The sequence below is a fragment of the Orycteropus afer genome, unplaced genomic scaffold, assembly GCF_000298275.1.
Source record: "Orycteropus afer afer isolate SDZICR_OR568_19922 unplaced genomic scaffold, OryAfe1.0 scaffold00403, whole genome shotgun sequence".
Lineage (NCBI taxonomy): Eukaryota > Metazoa > Chordata > Mammalia > Tubulidentata > Orycteropodidae > Orycteropus > Orycteropus afer.
The window spans coordinates 1410798-1433536 of record NW_006921990.1 but is presented as its reverse complement, the minus strand read 5'-3'; the positions used below and the strand labels follow the sequence as shown (position 1 = coordinate 1433536).

The window sequence follows — 22739 nt, the reverse complement described above, 5'->3', positions numbered from 1 at the left end:
GGGTTTGAACCGCCAGCCATCTGGTTAGCAGGCAAGTGTCTTAGCCACTACGCTACCAGAGCTCCCTTGTACTTAGGGACTCCTAAATAACCAGTTACTGCTGAGTCAACTCATGGCAACCCCATGTGTTTTGGAAACAGATCATCAGAACTTTCTTCTGAGGCACTTCTGGGTGGACTGGAACTCCCAACCTTTTGGTTAGCAGCTGAGGGCATTAACTGTGCCACCCAGGAACTCCTACCATTAGTCCCTTTGAAATTCCTGAAAGAGTGCTAAGCTATGTCACAGAAATAATAAGTTACAGAATACACTGAAAGTTTTAAAACAATAAAGATTATTAGTAGGGAACTTCATCTATAATTTCCTCTAAAGGATATGATTATTACACAGATTAAACAAGACTAAGGAGAGTAAACATTTCAAAATGACAGGAGTAAATGTGCAGAAACACTAAGTGATTAAATAGCCTGAAACTGTGACAACTACCCTGCATTTCAAAGCTCTCACAGGCCAGTAAGGGACTGGAAAGGGTATTCTAAAACAGACTATGAACCAACTGTGATATAGAACAGGAAATGAGCCAATCCTTCAAAAGGATGTTAATACAAGTTCATATAAGGCACCCTTGAATTTTTCAAATCAATTTAAGCTTCTTCCTTCAATCTAGAGTGTGTTTTTTTCCTCACATCAAAAGAATCAGATTTTAGTGACTTGAAAGCTCTCTCTCTCTAGGTTTTTCACACTTGAATATTTTCATAGTCAAACAAAGAAATGCCTAGAAACATGAAAGTTCAATTTCTCCAATAAAAACCAACTTGAGACTTTATTTAAATTCTAACCTAAAATGCTAACATGTTTATTTACTGTCTATTTAAACAATTCCTCTTTTGAATGAACAGCCAAGATTAGCTGAAATTTTAGTATACACTATGGTAGCATAGTGCCTAAGACATCTGACTGCCGGGCAATCTACTTCCATAGAGATGTTGTTGTTGTGGTTATTTGCCATTGAGTTGGACTGGGCTCATAGCAACCCCTCCTTGGGTTTCTGAGGCAGTATCACTACGGAAGTAGATTGCCCAACCTATCACCTTGGAAACCCAAAGAGGGGTTGCTTGATGGACTCCACAGCAGTGAGGTTTTTTTTTTTTTTTTGGCATTTAATGCAGGATTAGAAAACCTTGAAAAATATTTTAAGGAATTAAAATTGATTTAAAATTTTTTATTTATTTTTATCTATTGTATCCCATATATGGAACTTCATTCATTAAAAATTGCTTGTTTTATCTGTATGGCAAACTCTTAAATGAATATGCCACTTTGTATTTATACTTCAAACCTAATGAATATCAAAATAAGTTTTCATTCCTTAGTTTCTCATCTATGGACACTTTCTGAGCAGCACAGAACTCAAGCTTATCCCCTTTATGCCCCAAATGTTCACACTATAATTCCAGAGTCAATAGAGTTCCTTAAAAGAATCACCAAGAGGTTGAAACCATCTATAAAGTGTTGATTTCTGTTAGAGTTAAGTTTCTTGCTTCTATTTCCTCTTTATTTTTATTTCTAAAAGAAGGCAACTATTGTTAAAAGTGCTACAAATGCCTCCTAGGTCAGGCGACTACATAATGTATCATCTAAATTGAGCCACTTTTTGAGAGTGAAAGGAGGTGCTATAAATAATGAGGCCAGGACCACAAGTGCAAACTGGTGGTTTGAGGCAAACTGACATGCAGTCACCTTACTCCTCAGAGCCCAAGTGTGTGCACAGGCTTTCAGCTTTGGTTTTTTTTTTTTTTTTTTTGAGGTCCTTTGAGGGTCTTGGGAAGGTCCCTAATCAAAATGACCTGTTCAGTTAGTCTCTGAGTTTCACGTTCTATCTGTTCCTGCCTTCCACAGCATCTTGCACCAGCACTTACCCAACCACCATGTCCTTGGGTCCAGCAGTCACAGTGCAGATCCCATCTTCACAGTGTTTCCCCACTAGGCTGTGTGCATGCAGGTGGATGTTCTTTCCATTTGTAACCAGCTGAACAATAACCTTTGCAGGTCCCACATAGTTGCAGATCTATATAAGAAGCACATTTTAAAAGTCAGCACATCCAACTATATAGCAACATGGAAAACTGCTTATGAGAAGCTAGTAAATATAAAAAGAAAGATACAAAATTCTGTATACATATACATTTATAATCACAGCTCCACTTTTTAAAATATGCACTGAACAAACGACAGGATGGAAATAAATCAAAATGCAAATGGTGGTTGTTTTGTGAGGTAGGAAGATACACTCCATGAAGCACACCACTTAAAATCCAGTATGTATTGTTAAAGTTGGAACAGTACACCTTGGGGGATACAGTGTAGCTATAAAGCACCCCCTTCCTATGAAGAACATGTTTTCATCGGCACTCACCTCACAGTTTTGGGTTGCACAAGCTGGGTGAATGATTGGTGATAAGGAAATTTTTGATTAATGGAAATCAAAGGAAGGAAGGAAGTGAGCAGAAACAGTGCATCCTAACCCTGCCACAGCAAGGCAGGAGAAAGAGTACTACCCAGGGACCTGGTTCTGAAGGCTGGCCTTGGGCACTTAAGCCCAAGGACTTGGTCCACAGTCAACTGTTAAGATAGATACTTTAGCTTTCAGGACTTCTATACTATGAGTTACATATGCCCAAGTCACTATAAGTTTTCTCAATTCAAAACTTGTGTACTTTCTAAGTGGAAATCCTTAGATGTGACACTTGTTTAGCAATTACTTCATAAAATTAGATTTTTTTCACTTAAGCAAATTTATCTTTTTTACTGTTATATCTTAAGAATTATAAGGACAGCAGTAAAAAGGGAACAGCATAAAAATCATGACATTTTAAACAAGGAGAGGCTGGACATCCTTGTTCCTCCAGCCAATCTTCTAGCCCCCTCTAGAAGACCACAGATTCCTTTCCTTGAGAAATGCCAGCACTAAAATTATTCCTCTAACAATAAGCCCTAATGACATTATTTTTATCTTCTAGAATCCTAGTAAGTCAGAATCTTTGATAAATTCAGCCCAACTGTTAGATACAGTGTACAGAAATGCACTACATCTCCTCACAGGGTGACCAACCAACCATCTGGGTTTGCCTAGACTGAGGGGTTTCCTGAGATACAGGACTTCCAGTGCTAAATGAGATGGTTACCCTATCTCCTTAGCTCATATGGTCTCTTTTTGAGGAAGTGCACTTAAATCCAGGATCTCCCAACTATACAATCATTGGAAATCGACCTGCAAAAGCAGCCCAGAGCCCAAAAGGGAAAGGACATAGGAATACCACCTAGAGATGGGTCCCTGATGGAAGTTTTTCTGGTTTAAACTGGTGAGTAACTTATACCTGCCAATAAGACTTGAAAAGAGATGGTGTCCCTCTCAACAAGGCCACAAATGTAAACATCACCAAACAGACTCATATGAGACAGAGTTTTGGTAGAATTTTCTCAGTAAGGATTTTTTTTCCCCAAGATTTCAGACGTTGATCAGAGCTGGGATTATTCCCCAGAAGATTTAGGGGAGAGTTTTCTCCCCTGAACAACAGACAGACTCTCCTCTGATCAACAGTGTGACTCCACTGGAAATCTTAGTGCTTCTGAATCTTCTAACTTCCTTTCAAGAAACAGAGGCACTAGCAAGAGTGGCCGCCAGTCCTTGCAGAGTAAGTTAATCCCAAAGAGCATTTAGACTTAGAATGGAATTTGCCCACTTCAGAGCACAAATAAATGATTTCTCAAAGAAGTATACCAAAGGAAAAAAAAAAAACCCTAAAAAACCAAAACCAGTTGCCATTAGGTTGACCCTGACTCATGGTGACCCCATGTCTATCAGAATAGAACTGTGTTCTACAGGGTTTTCGATGGTTTGTTTTTCAGAAGTAGATCACCAGGCCTTTCTTTCGAGGTAACTCTGGGTAAATTCAAACCACCTACCTTTTGGTTAGCAAACAAGTATGTTAACCATTTGTACCACCCAACCAAAAAAAAAAAAACCAAACCCAGCACTATTGAGTTGATTCTGACTCACTGCAACCCCTTGGGTTTCCAAGGTTTTAAATCTTTATGGAAGTAGATTTTCTCCCTTGGAGCAGCTGGTGGGTTTGAACCACTGACCTTCTGATTAGTAACCAAATACCTTACCCACTATGCCACCAGAGCTCCTTCTGCATCACCCAGGGACTCTTAGACTTTCAAAAAATCAGCCATTGAAAATCCTATGGAGCACAGTTCTACAGTGACACACACGGGATTCTCGTGAGTCAGAGCTGATTCAATGGCTTTAAACAGGTATAGTATTTTTTTTAGCAAAAAAACCCTCTGGGCATACAGCTAATAATAAACTTAGTGCTTTTCCTTTTATAACAGTTAGAACGCCTTTAAGTGCAGAATAGGGAATGAGAAATTCTGGGTTTGCTCCAAAGTTTGTTGTTGTCACTCCATACACCCTGGATTGGTGAAGCCAATTTCTGTGCCGTGGCTACCACATCTGAAGTCAGTCTTTGTCACACTGATACATCCCACAGGGACTTCTTAAGTGATAAATAAAGAGTGAAAGGGCACTAAACAGACCATATTATTTCATTTTTAAGTGATACTGAGCCCAGGAATGCAACAGTATAAGACATGACAGATACTTCACTTGGGTGAAATCAGGTAGACTTCTCAATTAAGCAGGAGACTGGAAGGAATCCAGTGATTACAGCCCAATCACTCGGGATTTCTGGACCTTTCAATGTTACCACTATGAAGAAATTAGTCACTGACATGGAAGGAAAGAAGTGGGAGGTGTCCTCAAAAAGTACTAATTTCTTTTTCACTATAACTTCATGATTGAAGGGTGGCAAGAATGAGGAACTGGGTAGTCTATGAGGTAAAGGATCTGAAAATTTGCCAGTGACTAATGTGGCGTTTGATCCATTCGAAAGAGTCTAAGTCAGCATGGCATCATCTGGTTTTTACATAGACCACAGGACAATGACAGAGAGGCCCCTGGGTTTTGTGGACTTTCCAAAATACTGACTGAAAGAAGAAAGCTGAAGTGTGGGGACAGAAAAAAAAAAAAGATACTGTTTTCAAGTTATATGGCTCTTGAAGGCATTGGAATTATAATTAGGGGAGAGCATACTTTATAAAAGGCCATGACAACTGAGTCATTTGCAGGTGATCAGAAATTCATCAGTTCTATGGAGAATTTAATTCTTTTTATTCAGTGTCCCTTTCACTTCTTTGAATAGTGGTTCCTTTGAAAATTGTTTATTAGAGAGCAATGGAACCTGCAAGAAAAGATGGATTATTGTTGAAAGAGTCTTAATATAGTAGGTTCTTTATAGGCATTAAGGAGCTCTGGTGGTACAGTGGATAAGGTGTTTGGTTGCTAACCAAAAGGTCAGCAGTTCAAGCATACCAGCTCCTCCATGGGCGGAAGATGAGGCAGTCTACTTCTGTAAAGATTTATAGCCTTGGAAACCCTATGAGGTCCCTATAAGTCAGAATTGACTTGATGGCATTGGATTTGGTTTTATTATTTTTTAAATAAACATTAATGGCCTAAACACTGATTAAGCTGCCAATAAGCTCAAAGAGACAAAAGTGATAAAATGAATAATTAGTTACAAAGGGACATGGATTTTAGAGACAGACTATCTGGGTCTGAAGACAGTTCTGCAACTTCCTGTTTGTGTGACCCTGCAGTGTGAAAAGGGGATACCTCAAAGCATTACTGGGAGGACAAAGAAAATTAGTGCATATGAAGTGTTCAGAACAGTTCCCAGCAAATAATAACAGTACATAAATAATAACTATTATCCTATTAGATACTGTAATATACTCATCTACCTACAGATCTTTAAACAATCCAACTGTGCTAAAATGATTTTAAAAGACAAAATCCTGTTTAAAGGTAGGTGGGTGGAATAAATGACTGATTCAGTCAACTCTATTCCTAGGGTAAGTCTTTTTCCAGAAAGCCTACTTTATTGGGCTCGTTAACTTTCTAGTAGTAATTATGTTATTATAGTAACACCTATCATTCCAGAGAGTGCTCAGGATATGGTGGCTTCCTTGATGAAATCAAGACTTTCTTCCAGGAGCTTTCTGACTGAACATCTGACTCAACGATGACCACAGCTACATCTGCTTTTTGAATCAGAAAGAGAAACCCAGGGTCTCAGATAACACTGAACTTAGTCAAATCACGACATTTATTTAAAACAACTCTGCCATGTTGTGACAAAGGCAGCTTTTCAAAGGTGATTAAGAGAACCAGTTTAAATTTTCTGAAAAACAGAATTTGAAATGTCCAGTTTACTTTCTAGGCAAATTTGACCAAATAACTTTCACAGAATGTAGAGTTAACATAAATATAAGCTATGACACATGACAGATTTTTTTTTTTTTCAGATCAGTTTTCCTCTTTAAGTTATTAAGATAATAATGAAGTAAAGGGGGAGGAAAAGATCCACACTACCAAATAGAAATCTGCCCCAACTTTACTTGGGTACTTGACTTAGTCTTCTGCATAAAGCAACAGAGCAAAGCAGTTAAGTGCAAGGGATCCAGAGCTAGTCTGCCTGGTTTGACTCCCCGTTGCTGCTCTGTGACTTGGGCAAGATGGTTGACAACATCTCTAGACTTCAGTTTTTCCATCTTTCAAATGAGAATAACAAAACTGATTCCATAAAATTGTTTTAAAGATTAAATGAGTTAATACAGTATTTTACATCTAATGGACTTAGCAACCCAAAGAATAATCATCTTTCCCATCCAGGCTCACTGATAAATTGATGATTTATCCATTCATTCAGTGAGAATTTATTAAGCTCTTTTGTTGTCTGGGAGTCTCTGGAGGGTAAAAATAGCTAACCAGAAGTTTGGCAGTTGGAATACCCCCCAGAGACACCTCAAAAGAAAGGCCTAACAATCTACTTCCAAAAAAATCAGCCCTCAAAAACTCTGGATCACAATTCTATTCTGACACACATGGGGTCACCCTCAGTCAGAATCAACCCAACAGCAACTGGTAACTGGTGTGTTTCATGCACTGCCATGGAGTGAAGGGATACATGGTGAGCACAAAATAGGAATAGCTCCTGTTCTTATGGAGATTATAGTTGGCATTGACACTAATAAAATATACTTACAAATAAATGTGTAACTGTGAGCAGAGCTACAAAGGATGTATCTATATCTTCCTTTTTCCTTCCCTTCCTCTCCTTTCTCTCTCAGAATAGGGATTTGACTTGTTCAGGAAGTGGAGAAAGCTTCCCGAGGAGAAATAAAGGCTGAGATCTGAAAGATAAGTGGAATGTACCAAAGGAAGAAGATGTGGAGGAGCTGAAGGAGCTGAGAAGAGTGTTCTTGCAGGGGGAACGCATGTGAAAAGGCTCTGTGGTAAGACGCCTACTCATTAACTACTCAGACCCACTCATTACCATTTCTCAGTGATTCCTACAACCTGGGGTGTCCCTTGCTTCTCTCTTGTATCTCGAATCACCCATGCTTAAATGGTAAGACCGGGATCTAAATCTTCCATGACACCCTCCTCACTACTTTGGCCTACAAAACACCACTACTATCCCTTTTTTGGGAATATGATTAGAAAAGGGGGGGGGGGTGCTCAGAAAAACCAACTTATTATGAGGATGTTTGTAAAACCAAATAGAAATTCAGAGGTTATTATCATATCTCTCTTGCTTATTAAATTCTCAGAGCAGACGCTATCTCTAGTGTTGGTATATGGTAGGTATTCCTGAAAAGTGTGATTCTTTTTTGTAAGAAAGAAAATCTCAGAGATAGTTGTGACAGGTGGCATAAATGTGCTTATCCCCTTGCTCCATCTTATAAAAAAGTCATGCTACAGACATTAATTCATGTAGTCACTGTTCTCTTAGGTTGCAAGTTAGATTATAAGGCAAAAAGAAAGAAGGAAATAAAGGGAAAAATATTTTTAATAATCTATCTTCTCTTGGTAATGAAAAATAGTCAGGTTTTATTGTTTTTTCATTTGTGGAGCTCCCAGGAAGCACAGAATAAACTTTATTAAATGAGACAGTACAGAACAATGTCAAATAGAGTGGCAACTAAACTATAAAATAGGAAGATGTTCAGGAAAGTCAGTTTCTTCCTTTTTTCTAAGGTAGGGGATTCCAATTTTATCTACTCTGGAATTGAATCCCAGATCATCCAGCTCTGTGACTTTAGCAAATTATATAATCTCTCGCTCTGGTGGCATGGTGTCTAAGGCACTTGACTACTAACCAGAAGGCTGGCGGTTCAAACCCACCAGCCAATCCTCGGAAGAAAGACTGGGCAATCTACTCCCGTAGTGATACTGCCTTACAAAGCCAAGGAGGTATTGCTATGAGTCAGAAGTGACTCGACAGCAGTGGGTTTGGTTTTTTGGTTTTTTAAGCCACAGGCTACACATCTACAAAATGGGCTAATAATGTGAACTCAGAATGTGGCTATGAGGACTGCAGAGTGCCTAGTACATGGTAAATGTAAAGAAACAAACAAAAAAACAAAATCAATGACATCAATTTGATTCCGACTCACAGTGACCCCTTTGGGTTTCCAAGGCGGTAAATCTTTATGGAAGTAGATTGCCCAGTCTTCCTACCACAGAGTGGCAGGTGGGTTTGAACATCCAATCTTCTGGCTAGCAGTCAAATGCCTTAGGCACCACAAAAGCACCAGTTTCCTTCCTTTCATTTGTGGTGGGTCTCACAACAACCTTGAGAAGTATATAAGGCTGGTACTATTCTCCCCAGTAGGAAATGGGGGTTCAGAAAGATTGAGATATAAGTGACAAAACCCAAAGTTAAACAGTCAAGACAGAGGACCTTGGAATTCAACGTTGACTAGCTCACTGTTGATGACATGGCTGTATCCAGTAGTGCTCATAGATTGTGCTCATTCATTCACATTTTTTCACCTCACTTAGGCCCTACTTGATTGTCATCAGCATATATGGCCTAAGCATATATGGCTGTGCTTAGAAAACTGCCATTAAACACAATCAAATGGACTAAATCAGAGGCTCTCTCAACTATGAGCTTGAATTTTTCTGTCATACTTTGACCTAGGGTTTCCTTTTTGTTCTGTTTAATATTCAGTTTCATTAAATCAAATATAGCTGCTTATAATAATCATGCTTCTCTTAGAAAATCAAGTAACATTCTATTGCTAAGGCTGTAGGGATTGCTGGAGACATTAACTCATTAATAAATTGCAAAAAAATGCTTATTTTTTGATGGCCTAATCACACATGATTGTGAAAGAACATGGGAAGAGTAGATGGTTTGCAACTTATGAATGAACGGTTACAAACGTTCATTTATAAACCTGTTTTTGGGAATGGGTACATTCTTAAAAAGAAAACAAAGTTTAAAACACAACACTCTGGTACTGTTTCTTTTCTACATTTCTTACCTTGTTTAGTTTACATGCATTCTCAATTTTTGTTTTTTAACAAAGTATAAAACAAATAATCAGTCTGGTACTGTAGTGCCTAAGGCACTTGACTGCTAACCAGAAGGTTGGCAGTTCAAACCCATCACCCGCTCCTCGAAAGGAAGATGGGGCAATCTACTTCCGTAGTGATACTGCCTCAGAAACCCAAGGAGGGGTTGCTATGAGTCAGGTCCAACTCGATGGCACATAACAACAACAACAACAATAAAAAACAACAGTCAGACCTTCAGTATGACCACTTCTCACCGCCACACTGCTACGTCTGGGTTTCAAGCCATCATTTGTGTCTTGAGTTTTTGCAACAGATCTTAACTAAGTTTCCTAAGTCTGCCCCACCGCCCCATGACTTACTCTGGGTGATCCTGCCCAAGTCAGGTCATACTAAGTCTTGTCACTTCTCTGCTCAAACCCTCCAACAATAAACTTGGTTGAAGTTGAGTGAAAAATACAAGAGGACTAATTTTGCTGTTCTGGGTACTTCCATATATGGCTAAAATTTTCTGAAAGAAGGAAAAAAACAAACCTCCAATGCCTTTCCATCTCACTCAGAGTTCCAAAGCCAAAGTCTTCAGAATGGCTTACAAAGTCCTCCTTATCTGACCTCCATTTCCTTTCTGACCTTATTTCTAACTACTCACTCACTCTTCTCCATCCCTTCTCAGTCCTTGCCACATCAGCCTCCTTGCTGTTTTTGAACATGCCAATTCAGCTCCTACCTCTAAGCCTTTGTACCTGCTGAGTCCTCTTCCTGGAATGTTCCTTCCTGGGTATCTGCATATTCTTCCTTTAGACTGCACAAATGCCATTCTCTTGGTGGGCTTTCATTGATCACCCTACACCTATATAAACCTTTATCACTCCCATCCTTGCATTCCTTGCTTCTCTCTGGCTTTTTTTTTTTTCCTCTATGCATTAATTACTACTTAATATACTATTCAAACACCTAACTAATCTCAATGCTGCTGAGTCAATTCTGACTCATAGCAACCCCCATTGGGTTTCCACGGCTATAAATCTTTATGGAAGTAGATTGCCTCCCAGAGAGCAGCTAATGGTTTTGACCCTGCCACCTTCTGATTAGCAGCCAAATGCCTTACCCACAGTGGTACCAGAGCTTCTTCAATATACTATACATTTCATTTAGTTTGATCATTGCCTATCACTCTATTAGATGCAGGTTCTGTAAGAACAGATCATTGATATTTTCTCTGCTATATATCCCCCTAGCACTCGAAATAATGTTTGTCATATTGTAGACATCCAATAATTAATTCTTCAATGAATGCACGGTTAAAACATGATTAAAATATATTAGCTGTGGAAGATAACTTACTAAAATACAAAGCTGTGTAAAACAAAACAAAACAAAACAAAAAAACCCACTGCTGTTGAGTTGCTCCCGACTCATGGTGACCCTGTGTGCTAGGTAGGGGGTGGACTTAAGGTGATGACATTCTTTCTTTTGCTGTTTTGAACTGTTAATTTAAAAAAAAAAAAAAAAAATGGCTAGATGTCAGCCTATCAACTGGTTATCTGAATTAGAATGTAATTATTAATCAGCCAGACTAGGAGATTAGCCTGTGTTGCTGGAAAGGTGTCTGGGTGGGGCTCAGGGCTCTGCACTGTAGTATGGTTTGAGGAATCTAAGCACTGAGAGGTAGGAATTTGGCAGCTGTGGAAGATAAATGGGAGAAGGAAAACCAAGTTAGCAGCTCTCCCTCTAAAATTCAAGTCACAAAGGTACATTCCTCTTCCCACTCCAACTGCTATTGCCAGAAGGCACTCTCTCTTGTAGCCTTAGCATTTTCTCTACTCATTCACTTGTTATTACCCTCAGGGATCTGAGATTCACATTTCTGGTCCACCTCAAATTCACAGTGCCTTATTTCTCAAATGAGTGTGTCCCTCTTTGATCATTGATATTTTCTCTGCTATATATCACTCTATTAGATGCAGGTTCTATAAGAACAGATCATTGATATTTTCTCTGCTATATATCCCCCCAGCACTCGAAATAATGTTTGTCATTATTTGATGCCCACTCTGGTGACTCACAGCACCAAAAACTCTACAGGACCTTCTCATGATGCAAATCAGGGCTATACCTCCAATATCTCAAACTAACAACTCCTTTTCAATAAAGAGCACAGGCTTAGGAGTCAGACAGACCTGGGTCTGAGTCCTGGCTCCTCCTTGTGCGTGACCCTCTGCCAGTGATTTAACCTTTTTGATTTATTTTCTCATCTGTAACATGTGAACATAAATATATAATCTCTAAAATTTCATAAAGATTAAAGAAGATAAATTGTCTAGTACAGTTCACGATACACAGCAGGCCCAAATAAATGACAGCAATTCTACTTCTTTGTGCCTTCAGCAGATCTATGCATTTGATTTCCTCTTCCTCTAATGAACAGGTGGAAGTCATTGCGTGAGAGTCTCTTCAACTTCTTCTTACTGATACCCAGGTTCAAAATGCTCCTATAACTTCACATATTCTCCCCTACTTCAGAGAAAAGCAGATTTGTTCCCTATTCCAGACTAAGCACTTTTTTTTGCCCTTGATGCCACACTTCTTCCAGACCTTCTTGAATTACATTCCTACCTCCCCCTCCAAACAATCCTTCCCCTTAGTCCACAAACACGTTCTTCTCCCTTATTCTTAAAAAAAAAAAAAAAATCAGAAAAACCTTTCCTGATTATGACAACAGCTGTAAAGGTTAGCCTTTTATGGAAAGCCACCAAAGGGTCAGGCAGGCATGATACCATGCAATACAGATACATTCTTTCATTTGATCTTTTTTTCTCTAATCCAATGGGGAAGATTCTTAAAAGGTAATAATTCCTGCTTGAGTGTTATTTTTTTTCTCCTCTTTTTCATTACCAAATATGAAAGAAAAATTTCTAATCACTAATATCCAAACACCTACTTAGTCTGAAAACTTTTTCAAATTAACTAATTTCCTTATCCCTCAAATGAAGAAGTATCTAAAGGTCATGACTAACTCCATGTTTCCAAACCACTAGCCATTTCTTTTTCTTCATCCCATTTAACCTTTCTAAAGCAAGGCTGTTATTGCCTTCTGGAAACTCTCCGCTCCTACCACACTGCCTGAGTAGAAGCAGCCAGTGAAGTTTCACCAAGATTGGATTTTGGGCCAATCTTTACATGATCACTCCCTTGACACTCTTAGCTCGTCTCCAAGAATTAACCATCTACTTCATACAAATGACTCCTAAATTCATTCTCATGTCCTCACCTTCCCTTCAAGCATATATATCATTTCCAGCTGCTTTCAGACATGTTCTTGGCAATAAAGCATTTAGCACTCAGTGTACACAAGACTAATTACTTCCTGTTAAATGAAACATCTGTTGGGTGCCTTCACATTGATTCCAACAGAGCAGAACTGCCCCCATAGAGTTTTCTTGGTTATAAACTTTATGGAAATAGACTGTCAGCTCTTTCTCCCACAGATTGACTGGGTAGGTTCAAAGTGCCAGCCTTTCTGTTAGCAGCTCAGTGCTTAGCAGCTGTACCACCAGGGCTTTTTGTTAAATGAAATGATAAACCCACTTTCACTGAAATATATGAACTGCACTCAAATCCTCCTATCACTTGGATTCTTCTGTTTCTTTACTTCTACATATAGTCAGCTGCCAAATTTGGGCCAGATGCCACCCTCAAAATCTCTGGCATTTGCCCCTTTCTCTTATTCTCATTGACTTCGTTTATCTATTTTAGCTTGAACCCTTAGTACACCTCATGAAGGACCACTGTGAATTTTCCAACTGGTGTTCTGGGCCATCCCCTTCCCTTAGCAGATGGTTACCAGATTTATATTCCTAGTGTTTTTTTCCAACAAAGCCATGGGGGTACAATGGTTAAAGTGCTCAGCTGCCAACCGAAATGTCTGTGGTTCAAACTGACCAGTAGCTCCATGGGAAAAAGATGTGGCAATCTGCTTCTGTAAAGATTATAGCCTTGTAAACCTCATGGGGCACTTCTCTGTTCGGTGGGTTCGCTAGGAGTCAAAAGCAACTAGATAGTAGTGGGTTTTAATGCTTATTCCACAATGCTGATCATATAATTCTTCTGTTAAAACTTCCATTGCCTCCCTATTTTCTACAAAACAAAACCTAAGTTCTTGAGTGTTGCTTGATTTGGCCCTATCATACCTCTCCAAAGTTATTCCCACCTTTCCCTTTCATGTTCTCTTTACTCCTGTAGAATTGTTCACTGTTCCCCGTTCAATTTTAGAGAAGTCTATATTTTGAGCCTTTGTTTCCAATTTTTCTGCTTGTGCTTTCAAATTTCTACCTTTCTCTCAAGATCCAGCCCAAATGCAATCTCTGCCTTGAAGCCTTCTACAATCACCCCAAATAGCTGATTCATAAATTTACTTTACAGCCTTAAGTCATCCATGCTTTCATTCAAAGATTACTATACTTAGCAAGTGCTATCTGGCAGGTTATACAGTAGTGAAAGAAACAAACACAATCTTACCATATTTCAGAAATTTAATAATATATCTTAGTTCCTCTATTACATTGATTCATTCTTGCAGACAAATGCCCTATCTTTTCTTCTTCTTCTTTTATTTTTTTCCTATCTCTCTGTGGAGAGCACAGAACCAGTACCTATTCAATCAATATTTGTTAAAGGAACTAATGAATAAATAAATCATTGCCTCCACCATGGTGAGAAAAGGAAGGTGCAGAAAAACATGTAACAGATCCTGGCACCGTTAGGAAATGATGCTGACAGCAGGGCCCACCAGGCTATTTTACTTCAAGGTCTGTTTATTGGCTTACTAGTTATTTGACAGGGTTCATTTATGAGGGATTAACCCGATGAGTTTCTAAAAAGTCCTAGCATAAGGTAAGCACACGAAGCCAATTAACTTGTGAACTTTAATTAACTCCTTGGCTTGAAATCACACTTAGGAACACCTAACTCTGGCACTGTTCTTTTATCTAAAATAAGAGGATTATTTTTTGAAGAACTTATATTCCTTTAGGTTTTTCCACTTAGATAACTTTCATTTACAGAGTGACTGCCTGCAGGGATGCTAACCTATCTTTGATTTTTCTAAATTCAATTCTCAGGTAAAATTCAACCCTAAGGTGTAGTTTCTCAACTGTGCTGAGGCTTAGCTGAGGTGGTAGGATGAGTAAAGAGCAATCAAGAGTTAGTTCCAGATAAAACAGAAGTGAGACTGGGAGGACGAGAAGCACTGCCATTGCCACAGGCACTGTGTAACCTGGACAATTTTTCTCAAATTCACTATCACACCTCAACTCTTCCAGGGCAGCTGCATCAGGAGTGCTTTTCCCACCAGCAGCTGAAACATACGCTGTCATCCACCATTTGAAAACAGACCTCACTTCACAGTATCAGGTAATGCTTCTTTCTCCAGTTACTGAAAAATGTCCCAGGAGTGTGATATTAGAAAACTTCAACTTATACAAACAAGGCAAGGCAACCATTGCCGTGGAGTTGGATCCGACCCATAATGACCCTTCATTGGGTTTCCGAGGCAGTATCACTACGGAAGTAGATTGCCCAACCTTCCTCCCCAGGAGTGGCAGATGGCTTTGAACCGCCAGCCTTCTGGTTAGCAATCAAGTGCCTTAGGCACTACGCTACCAGAGCTCCCAACTTATACAAAGTTCTCAATTATTTTCTAGTATGATTCCGGGTTTAGAGAAAACAACAACACAGATGACAGCACATTTTGTAGACAATATGAATAAACTATGCATCATAGAAATGCGTCAAAAGTCTCAAATGTTTGGAAGAAAGTCCTGCATAGGAAACCCATACCCATTTGTGTCAGTCTTTTCTTGAATATGGCATGTTAAGCTTACCTCTCTCAAAAATAATTTTACTTCACACTTATTTATACAGAAACCTGGCCTAAAGTCTGTATTTTGTTGGATGAGAAAATCTGGGTTAAGTTTTAGTTCCAATTTGTAACGGTCCAGTCCAGAAGAAACAGAAGAACTGAGCGTCTGGCAGTAGAAATTTACAGTTCAGTAGCCAGAATTCTAGTCACTGATTACTGCTATGATCTTGTGAGTCACCTAATCTCTTTGAGCCTTTTAATTCTTAATTTGTAGAATCTCTAGATGATGTCTACGGTATCTTCCAGCTCTAAAATTCTATGATTCTTTCTCATGTACATAAAGACACACAAGACAATACCCAAAGATCACATTTTCAAACTAAATAAAAAAAAAAAAAGCTTAAAATCATAGAATTTTGATTTGACAGGAACTTTGTAGAAAAATTTACTTTGAAATTGTCAATATTTTAAATACATTTCACCACAATTCACAGTTATGCAAAACATACAACCAACACTCAAATTACCTGTTGCAATTGGGGCATCTGATAGCATGGAAAATCAAAATTTAGAGACAAAGAAAAACTTTTATGTTAGGCAATGATTTCAACTTTTGTCATTAAAACTGAGTCGGAGTGCCCATCTTTATTTTTAGTAAATGGGGAGTTAATCCTGATAGTATAGAACTATCTGTTCTGAGGATATCTCAGAAATGTTTCAATTTAAACAAGTGGGGGGAAAGATCAGAAAAAGCAAAGCTAAAACAAAATGGGAAATTACAATCTAAAAGATTTTTTTTAATGTTTGCATATGACATAAAAAAATAGTTATAAGGATTAGACCATATCAAAGGTGTAAGTGAAATATGCTAAAATAAATATTTTAGGTTTCTGATTTATTTCTTCTCCAAAAGACATTATCAAAATGATTTTTAAAATATTCTTTTAAAAAGTGCTAAGATTTCTTAATTCATTGTTTTTGACCCAAACTTAATGTGAGATAATTAAAAATATCTTTTGACTCTGTGATAACCAAATTTACTTGGGATTAAATACAACCAATTTCTTTCTTCTAAAAGGCATGTCATAATCTTCATGATATAATCTTCTTGCTTAGAAAACTTAACCTACCACGTTCACTGGAATGTACTAGTTAGGAAAGTAATTAAATAATTTGGTTCTTAATGGCTGGAAATACTTAAAAGACATCATTCCATGTAGAATTTAATTTGCACTACAGTAAATACAGCTGCCTTGCACAGGAATTCAGACCACTACAGGAGAAAGACAATTAACTGTTCCTTTCTTCAGAAGGAAAGTACATAAGATAAAGAGCATTTCAACTATTCTTCTGTGATTTCCTGTGGAAAACCCCTACTAAATTAGGAAAATTATAAGTGAGTAGATCTGGGAAATTTTTTATGTCTGATTTCTTGTTGCCACTTGATTGGTTGTTTCATACCCCAGAACACTGATAGCACAAAAAAGAAAACACAATCTAAGTGTCAGACTGAGGTTAACCAAAATATCGTACCATCTACATACTATGATGTAAACAAAAGGAGAAAGGGGAAACACCAACACTTCTAACAAGTTTTAGGATAACATCAGGTAGTGATGTGGAAAAAACGATAGTGCTTTAAAATGTGGCCAAATAAAAAACTCCAACATGCCTTTAATGTGCTAACTTTACATTGTTCAGCCTGTATAAACAGGCCAAAACACAAAGCACATCAAATTAACCAAAACTTTGACGGTTGGATGAAATGGTCTGCTTGCTATTAATTTCTATTATTTTTAGAAATCTGTCAGAAAAGTGTAATTGCCTTACAATTATAATCTTGATTATCTCTGGCTAGTAAATTAAGATTTATTAAGTAAAAATCTTTCACAAGGCATGAAAAAAATAATAATTTACTGATCACACAGGATCTTAACACAAGTTACTTTCCCTGTCCTATAGTCATCCTGTTTATTTTTGAACCAGCTAAGTGACAATGAACTCACTTCATCCTGAGGCTACATTCCCTCCTCTGGTAGCTCCTACTCTCACAACAAGGAAAACCTTTTCCTCCTGGGGCTTCCACTCATTGCTCCCTATTTCATTCCCCTGTGACAGATCCTTCTTTTTCATGACAGCCAGTTAAATAGCTGAAGACAACAAACTCCTCCAGGCTATAACTATTCTCAGGTTCAATAACTATTCCCCCTTGGAAGAAGGTGTGAGTTCTGTCACCATTCTGCTCTGAACACACTCTAGTGGGTTTCTATTTCTCTACAAATGTGGTCCCCAGCAGTGTACACAGTATTCCTGGTAGTTCTGTGTGGTAAGTTAAGGTTATATGTCAGTTTGGCTGGGTCTGTTTTTGAGTGGCTGGGCAGCTGGTGGTAGTTATTCCCCATGGAGACTGGCAATCAGCTCCATGGTGGAACCTGCCACAAGCAACTGAATAGCTGCTTTAGGAATGTGGTCTGCTTCCCATATATAAACAGAAACTTTGGGCTTGGTCTTAAGCTTTTTGGTATGCTTAGACCGTGCATGTAGCCAAGTCTTCATTCAGCAGCCTGCCATGCTCTGCTGATCTTGGGACTTATTAAAAGTCATTTAATAATAAAAAGCCATCGAATCAATGGCCCACCATGGCCTTTGGTAATATCGGGACTGTGCCTTTTTACTGGGAGATCTCTGGTGGCCTAGTGTCTAAGGCATTTGACTGCTAACTAGAGGGTTGATGGTTCAAACTTGTCGACTTGGGTTTGCCAGCCTCAGCACCCAGCAGCTGCCTGAGTGAAGAGACAGCCTCTAGCTTCAGTGGGCCGGGAGCAGGAGGCAGAGCTGAAGCACAAAGTCAAGGGGCTTTCACCAAGCCCCTAGAGCCTGGCACTTTGAACTCAGTCCTCTAACCTCCAAAATTGTAAGAGAATAAACTCCTGTTTGTCTAAGCCATCCAATTTATGGTATTTTCTTTTAGAGCAGCACAAAGTAACCAAACCAGTCTGCTAACAGAGTGGGAGTGGGACCACCACCTCCTTGTTCTTACATATTTCTATTAATACAGCCTAATGTGGAATTAAGGAACTCTGTTGGTGTAGTGCTTAAGGTATTTGACTGCCCAGAGGCTGGCAGTTAAAACCCACCAGCCACTCCATGGAAGGAACACTGGGCAATCTACTTCTGTAAAGATTTATCGCCTCAGAAACCCAAAGGGGGTCGCTGTAAGTCAGAATCATCTCGATGGCAGCGAGTTTGGTTTTTTTGATTTAATGTGGAATTACTTGTTTGACATTCACATTGCATTGCTGGCTCATTCTGAATTCATTAATAACCAAAACTTACATTTCTGCATCCATTTGCTGCTAAACCATACCTCTTCTACCCTGTACTTGTGGTTATTTGTTTTCTGGATGTATTTATCTCTCTTAAACATCACTGCTTCAAGAATTTGGCCCTTTGCCCCAGCTTTTCAAGATTAATTTAAACTGAAATTGTTATCTATCACTTTATGTCACCTACAAATTTGATAAGAACCTCTTCTAAGACTTTACTTAAGACACTGATAAATGATATTAAAGTGGCTAAGGTATAATCCCTGGGGCTTATCACTGGAAATAGACTCCAGGTTGACATTACCAGCACCAGAATAATTGGTAACCCCTGAAGTGCCAAATCAGAGATCTCTAGCATCCCATTATTTCACCATTCTAGGAACCCTGTCAAGATGTGGCTGTTGTTATGTGCCATTGAGTCATCTCCAACTCATAGTGACCTTATGTACAACAGAACAAAACACTGCCTGGTCCTGTGTCAGCCTCATGATCCCTAATATACCTGAGCCCATTGCTGCAGCCACTATGTCAGTCCATCTTGTTGAGGGCCTTCCTCCCTTTTGTCTACCCTCCACCTTACCAAGCATGACATCCTTCTCCAGAGAATGGTCCCTTCTGACAACATGACCAAAGTAGGTGGGAAGTCTGGCCATCCTCGCTTCCAAGAAGCATTCCGGCTGCACTTCTTCCAGGACAGATTTGTTAGTTCTTTTAGCAGTCCACGGTACTTTCGGCATTCTTGGCCAACACCACAACTCAAAAGCATGGATTCTTCTTCGATCTTCCTTATTCACTGTCCAGCTCTCATCTGCATATGAAGCGACTGAAAATACCATGGCTTGGGTTAGGTGCATCTTAGTCTTCAGGGAGGTATCTTTGCTTTTCAGTGCTTGAAAGAGGTCTTTTGCAACAGATTTGCCCAATGCAATGTATCTTTTGATGTCTTGATTGCTGCTTCCATTGGTGTTGATTGTAGAATCAAGTAATATTAAGTCTTTGACAATTTCAAACTTTTCTCCTTCTCTTGTGATACTGCTTATTAGTCCAGTTGTGAGGATTTTTGTTTTCTCTATATTGAGATGTAATAAATACTGTGAACTGTAGTCTTTAATCTTCATCACTAAGTGTTCCAAGTCATCCTCACTTTCAGCAAGGACAGTTGTGTCATCTGCATATCTCAGGTTCTTAATAAGTCTTCCTTCAATCCTGATGCCATGTTCTTCTTCATACAGTCCAGCTTCTCGGATTATGTGCTCAGCATACAGATTAAGGTAAGTATGGTGAAAGGATACAACCCTGACAGACTTTGAGAATACTGATTTAAGAGGGAAGAATCTCAGTTCTAATGCCTCAGACTGGGAAAACCCAAGGCTTTATATCTTGTTCTGAGGAAGCTTTTAAAAATCAAGTGTCTTGATCACCCAGGTCAGGAAATATTTACAGTGCAGCTATGGCCACAGAGTCCATCCATATAGTATCATGTTTTTCCAAATCTCTCTTTTGTTTTATGGCTCTTAAGTATTTCTCATGCTTTCCTACAAGTTAAGCTATGCATTATAGAAAATGTTGTATTTTTATTCTAGGACTACTGGGTGTTATCTACTCCACCAGACTTTGGAAATTTTTTTTTAAACTGCATTTTAAATAAGTTTTATAAATCTTTTTATACATAGTAAAAGTTTGAGAATTACATTGCACTCTCCCCTGCAGACCTCCTGAGGAAATCAGTTTATTTGTCTCTATGCTTTTATCAGGTATTCATCTTCCACTCTATCTAATCTTGCCTTTGACTGATTCACATAAGAGTCTGTGGGTGGTTTAAACAGTTTAGTACTCAACGTCTAACCACAAGGTTGGTGGTTCAAACCCACCCAGAGGCAGCTCAGAAGAAAGGCCTAACAACCTTCTTTCAAAGGGTCACAGTCTTGAAAACCCTGTTGAGCAGTCCCTGGAGAAGGCTATCATGCTGGGTAAACAGAGTCAGCAAAAAGATGGGAAGACCATCTATGAGATGGATTAACACAGTGGCTGTGACTATGGGTTCAAGGATGGCAATGATTATAAGGATGACATAGGACCAGGCAGTATTTTTTCTCTTGTATATGGAATTGCTATGAATTGAAACTGACTGAATGGCTAATAACAACAACCATCTTCAACTAGGACATAGTGACAAGTGTAGCTATTAAGTTATTCTGCTTTAAATTTTTTCCTTCAGTCCAGTGTCCTACTACTCAAGGCAGAGTCATGTGTCAGCTAAACCAAAAAACCAAACCAGTTGCTGGTAAGTCAATTCCAACTCATGGCAACCCATGTTTTCAGAGTAGAATTCCACAAAGTTTTCAAGGCTGTAACCATTTGAAAGCAAATGGCTAGGCCTTTCTTCTGAGGTACTTCTGGCCATGTTTGAACCATTAACCTTTTGGTTAGTAGTCGAGAGTTTAACTATTTGAACCATCCAAAGACTCCTATGTGTCAACCAGTCTAGTTTAATTCATGGGTAAACAAAATAAAAAAATTCACCTACATGCTATAGCCTAGGCTTTACACAAGGAGGCTAACATTCATAATCAGTGGATAGGAATAATTTAGAATCATGCTTTTTCCTTAATATTAAGTAGTTTCTGTGTTGTACATAATTTTTAAAGCACAGTGGCATAATCTTCTATTCCATGGTTATACCATAATTTACCTATTGTAGCTTATCATTATATAATGGCATGAGTCCAGACTGTTGTTTTGTTATTAGGTGCTGCTGAGACAGTTCCAACTCATAGTGATGCTAGGCACAACAGAATGAAACACTGTTGGGTCCTGAGCCATCCTACCAATCATCACTATGTTTTAGCCCACTATTGTAGCCACTGTGTCAAGCCATCTTGCTGAGGGTCTTCACACAGAAATGATCGTATCTTAGGTTGGCTAAATGATGCATTGTGATTTAGAATGCATGGAGTAGGTCCAGGCAGCTCTGCCTTTAGAAGATTCTTTGGTTGATTCCAATGCTGTACTGACTGAGAACCATGGATTTAAAGAATCCTTAGAATTTAAGAAACATCTTTAATATTATGATAGTCATAGTATAACATGATCTGTAAGAGTGTGAACTCTTTAATCCTATTGCCTAAACTGAAATCCTGAGTTCCATCCCTGAGTGGCTGTGAGACCCAGAGTAAGCTTCCTAACCTCTCTAGGTCACAATTTCTTTATTTATAAAATGAGGATCCTAGAACCAAATCTCTGATAGTGTCTTCTAACTTCAGCCATTTTAGTCTCAAGACTATATAGCATCTGTTGTGATGATTAAATGAGATGATGTGAACTATGGAAAGCTACTAGGTAGATGGGGCCTCAACATGAGAGTATTATCTGTGAAAGTCTGAATGCACCTTCTAGGCCACCCACAGGAGACCTCAAGAAGGTGAATGCACACTGGAGGATTCTGAGCTAGAGTCTACCTGAGGGGAGGTGGTTTCACGAGAGGAGACACAGCCTGCCAAAGTGGAACGGTTTCACCTCTAGACATGCAGGTGGGTTGAAACACAACGTGTTTGTGGAGAAGGCAGTGGTACACATTTGGGGACTGTATTGCTTCTGTGTATTTACTTTACCTAAAAATCAAGAATTATTAGTATATAATTTTATGAGAGTAGAATTTCTGAAAGGAAAGGAAAGATACTATATAATCTTCAGATTGAGATGGCTGGTATTAGAAGAAGCCATAAGAGATTTGCTTCTGATTGGTCCTGGGAACAAACATGTATTTAGGGAAGAGCAGAGGGGACGTAAAAGGGGAAGAGCCCATAGAGGAAGGTCACCAAACCAGACTGACAAAAATAAAATGCAAAGTTCACACAATGTATAAATTAAAGAAGCCGTGGTTAAGCGCTTGGCTACTAATAGAAAGATCGGTGGTTCAAACTCACCAGCAGCTCTGTGGAGGAAAAAAAACAGGGGATCTACTCTCATAAAGATGATAGCCTAGGAAACTCTATGGGGAAGTTCTACTACATCATATAGGTTCACTATGAGTCAGAATCAATTTGACAATACCCAACAA

At 38.8% G+C, this 22739-nt stretch overlaps 1 protein-coding gene across 1 annotated transcript in view; it reads right to left on the bottom strand.

The window, feature by feature from the left end:
* The window catches only part of NFKB1 (nuclear factor kappa B subunit 1), a 117090-nt gene that overhangs the window by 59466 nt on the left and 34885 nt on the right, over positions 1-22739 (bottom strand). The window contains exon 5 of the mRNA XM_007953652.2: positions 1920-2068. Within this exon, the coding sequence (XP_007951843.2) occupies positions 1920-2068 (149 nt within the window). The remainder of the gene's footprint in view (positions 1-1919; positions 2069-22739) is intronic.